This window comes from Equus quagga, unplaced genomic scaffold (genome assembly GCF_021613505.1).
Source record: "Equus quagga isolate Etosha38 unplaced genomic scaffold, UCLA_HA_Equagga_1.0 176876_RagTag, whole genome shotgun sequence".
In the NCBI taxonomy this organism is placed as follows: Eukaryota; Metazoa; Chordata; class Mammalia; order Perissodactyla; family Equidae; genus Equus; species Equus quagga.
Window position 1 is genome coordinate 1 of NW_025797518.1, and position 4,399 is coordinate 4,399.

The 4,399-nt window shown below is 57.8% G+C and overlaps 1 protein-coding gene across 1 annotated transcript; it reads right to left on the minus strand.

Annotated features, from left to right (window-relative positions):
* Window positions 1-15: 15 nt before the first annotated feature.
* Window positions 16-4,393, minus strand: LOC124233264 (obscurin-like). Its single transcript, XM_046650434.1, has 3 exons — window positions 4,264-4,393; window positions 1,115-1,378; window positions 16-575 (listed from the first exon to the last, which is right to left on the minus strand). Exons 2-3 carry the CDS (start codon window positions 1,212-1,214, stop codon window positions 43-45), a joined length of 633 nt encoding a protein of 210 aa, XP_046506390.1. The 5' UTR covers window positions 1,215-1,378; window positions 4,264-4,393; the 3' UTR covers window positions 16-42.
* Between the last annotated feature and the right edge of the window lie 6 nt (window positions 4,394-4,399).

Sequence of the window (4,399 nt, forward strand, 5' to 3'; positions counted from 1 at the left end):
GTTTGGAACAACACGGAGAACACGATATTCTCTGGAGATTGTTCAGAAACAGGACATGACGGGACAGAGGAAAAGACACAGAACCCAACAGGACAACAGGACAGAACCAGCAGTGCCACAAGGGGTGGGAAGTGGCTTAGATTCCAGTTTCCTGTGGTTCACACAACAAGAAAGTGGAAGGAATTCCAGGGAGTTGTGGGGAGAAAGTGACACTGAGATGGGAGAGAACATGGAAGGAACGCAGACAGATGTCATGAACTCAATAACTGGACGCCGAAACACAGCTTGGCTTGGCCAAACACGGTCTTTACCCCTGACGGTCAGCGTGGCCGAGGTCCTCTCCTTCCCGCACACACACGAGTACTCCCCGGCGTCTGTCAGGGCTAGGCCACGAATCTCCAGCTCACATACGGCCCCGTCTTGTCTCAGGCTGACTCTGTCCCCAGCTCTGAGGGTGTCAGAGCCCTTCCTCCACTCCACGGGGACCGCCTTGCTCAGCTCACAGCGCAGTGTGGCCGTGGCCCCCTCTGTGGCCTCTTCCTTCCTCAGACCCTTGGTGAACTTGGCAGGCAGGGCTGAGAGCAAGAACAACATGGTAACAATTATGTTCTGAACACGTGGAAGACACAGGACATGGACAGCACAGAGATGACAGAAACCCATGGGCACACAAGCCATGTGTTGGGGGTGCCAAGGACAGACTGTGGGGTGTGCGTTCCCTTGGCCAGTATGTGCACAGTATGGCGTGGTCCACTCCGTGCCCCCTCAGGCCTCATGCTGTGTATGAATCCGGCGGGCAGGGTTGGGAGTGTCAGAAACACACAGAGAACATCAGATTCTCTGGAGAACTCTAGAGGCAGGACACGACAGGACAGAGGAAAGCACACAGACTCCAACAGGACCCCACCAGTGGGGACATGAGGGGTGGGAAGTGGCCCCGATGCTGGCTTCTCATGGTTTGTACAACTGCCCAGGAGGCAGAAGGGACTGTGTGGAGTTACGGGAAGAGGGGGACACTGAGATGGGAGAGAACATGGAATGAACGCTGATGGATGTCATGAAGTGAATAATTGGATGCCAAAACACAGCTTGGCCCCACAACACACGGTCTTACCCCTGACGGTCAGCGTGGCCGAGGTCCTCTCCTGTCCGCACATACATGAGTACTCCCCGGCATCCGCCATGGCCAGGCCATGGATCTCCAGCTCACACATGGCCCCGTCCTGTCTCAGGGTGACTCTGTCCCCAGCTCTGAGGGTGTCAGAGCCCTTTCTCCACTCCACGGGGGCCGCCTTGCTCAGCTCACAGCGCAGTGTGGCCGTGGCCCCCTCTGTGGCCTCTTCCTTTCTCAGACCCTTGGTGAACTTGGCAGGCAGGGCTGGGGATGGTCAGAGGGACACAGAGAACATTAGACTCACTGGAGAATTTGGGGGTCTGGACATGGACACTGGACAATGAAACATTCACACTCTGGAGCAAACAAGGAATAAAAGCCTGGACACACGAGTGGGTAAGCAGAACCGTGGGGGTAAGGATAGACTGGGCCAGGTTCATCTGGGTGAAGTCCAGCGAGGAGGTGGAGATGCTGGGATCCTCATTGAGGACCTCAGGTCAGGGTCCTCATGGAAATGACCACAGTGGTCACAGGATGGACAGAGACAATGACCAGTCCTTCATCAGACTGCATCTGATGCTAGATTTGAGGGCCCAGGCCCCTTCCCCACTCTACACATGCCTGACTGTCCAGCTCACACCAGACCGTGGCTGTGGCCCTCTCTGCGGCTCCCTATTTCTTGGTGATTTTGTGATCATGACAAGTACAGCTGGGGAAGGAGACACCAAAAAGGCTGCTTAAACTCTCCCATGAGTTTGCACCAGTGCCCCCATCTCGTCAATTCCTGCTGCTCCTGAGGCCAGAGCCTGGGACTGACCAGGGCTGACCAGAGCAAAGAACATCCCAGCCAGGAGGGAAGCAGGAGCTGCCCTTCTCCTGGCCAGTCACACTTGAGCAGGTGTCCTTAGGAGCTGCACACTTCTGCAAGCAGCTCTCTTGGGCCAACTGTAGCTGGTCAACTTGGGTCCTCTGCTCCTGGGCCATTGGCAGCACTTCCCGGGGTGGAAGCTGCTCAGATCATGCGATGGGCCTCCAAGCCTACATCCTCCACAGTCTCTTGGTGGGTCTGACCAGCTAGAGGGCCTGCTGCCTCCATACTGGGGATGCTGTGCTCCGTCCATGCAGTCGAGGCGGCATGGTGGCCTGGCCTCTCCCCAAAGGTCTGAACATTTGTGCACGTGATGGCCCTGCCCAGCCTCCAGAATCCTTTTCTTCTCTGACCGTCCTTGTTGTGTGAGTGGGACCCACCAGAGGTCAGGACATGAGGCCCCTGTGCACCTGAAGAGCTGTCCTTTCCTCTGCTTTCTCTGAGACACGCCCGCCTCCATGCCCCTTCACCAATGCTGCTGCTGAGACCCTCCAGGACGTGGCAGGCAGCCTCACCCCACCTCTGTCTCGTCTGCTTCCCCCATAGTAAGTGACTAGGCCCTCAGAATGGCTACTGAGGACCAGGACCCCAGGCATGGGGAGCTGACCAGGCCACCAGCCACACCATAGCCAGGCCTTATCCTGACTCCCCATGTCTGCGAGTCTCCAGCCCCTTCCACCGTAGCACAGGGCACCTTGCTCAGCTCACAGCACAGTGTGGATGTGGCCTCTCAAGTGGCCTGCTCAGGCCTCAGAACTTTTGTGAATTGGGTGGCTAGGGCTGGGGAAGGTCAGACGGACACACAGACCATCAGACTCTGAAGCTTGCAGACAAGAAATGGGCCACAGACATGATGCTGGCAACACAGGTACCTGCCTTGGGGGTGCGGCGGCACATGCCAGGAGAGTAACTCAGAGCGTGGTTCTCCAGGCAGGGATGCAAGGAGGGGTGATCGAGGGAGGGAAGCCAGGACACTCATGATGGGCCACGAGAGAGCCCCACATGGTGGCTACTCCACTACAAAGGAGGCTCCCACCTCCCCCTATTCACGGGATGCCATCGGCTGTCTGCCCCTCATAGGACGTGGCCTTGCAAGCCCCTAGCCTGTGGCCAGCCCTCCTGCTCCAGCTGACCATGCACCACCCCCACTGGCCTGTGCCCTCTCATCCCACATCCTAGCCCCAGCCCAACAGACTGTCTCCCATGGATGGTGCTGAGAGCCAATCGATGCAGCCACGGACAACAGGCATGAATCCCCGTCCCAGGCGGACATGCATATGCCCTTTCTGGCTCTGGGTCCCCTCCTCATGGCCTTCTCTGACCCTCCTTTCTCTGCTTCCACAGCCAAGCTCTATCCACACACAGACCCTCACCTCACACCTCACGTTCCACACACAGACCTCCACACCCACCTACCTCACTCCACACTCACCTCTCTTCCACACCCATCTCACCTCCACCTCACCTCCCCGTGCCCCTCACCTCCATCTCACCTCCAGCTCACCCCATCTCCATCTCCACACTCACCTCATTTCCACACCCCCCTCACCTCCACCTCACCTCCACACTCACCTCACCTCCACCTTACCTCCCCCAGGTCCCTCACCTCCATCTCACCTCCACCTGACCTCATCTTCACCTCCACACTCACCTCACCTCCACACCCACCTCACCTCCACCTCACTTCCCCACACCCCTCACCTCCATCTCACCTTCACCTTGCCTCGTCTCCACCTCCACACCTGCCTCACTTCCACACCCACCTCACCTCTACCTCACACCCAGTTCACCTCCACCTCAACTCACCTCCACCTCACCCTTCATCCCGAGACCTCACCTCCCATAGCACCTAGATGCTGGATGGTAGTCCCTGGGACTCCCCACATGGCTCTCTCATGGCCCATCATGGGTGCCTGGCTTCCTTCCCTCGATCACCCCTTGTTGCATCCCTGCCTCAAGAACCACACTGAGTTACTTCCCAGCTTCTCTCTTGGCACGTCACTCCCCCGACCGCCAAGGCCTCAGGACGATCATAACCCCACTGTTGGTATTGTGTGGTTGCCCTCAACCTCCCCAGATGTGACCCCCCCTGAGGGCAACAAGGGCCTTGTTCTCTACTGTTTATCTGAGACAGACCTCACACAAGCAGACCATGCTGCAGAAATGCAAGAAACAAAGAGAGAACCAGAAAGACCACACACAGACAAAGGCAGAGTGAGGGGATGCGACCAAGTCCTCAGACACGAAGCCGCTGCTCCACGTGGGCACACACAGTCTTTACCCCTGACGGTCAGTGTGGCTGAGGTCCTCTCCTGCCCGCACACACACAAGTACTCCCCGGCGTCTGCCACGGTCAGGCCACGGATCTCTAGCTCACACACAGCCCCGTCCTGCCTCAGGCTAATTCTGTCTCTGGT

Bases quoted from the DNA above. Each gene is read 5' to 3' on its own strand.
- LOC124233264 (XM_046650434.1), bottom strand. From the start codon at position 1,214: ATGTGTGAGCTGGAGATCCATGGCCTGGCCATGGCGGATGCCGGGGAG. The intron at 576-1,114 runs GTAAGACCGTGT...TCTTGCTCTCAG, and splicing joins GGCCACGCTGACCGTCAGGG to CCCTGCCTGCCAAGTTCACC.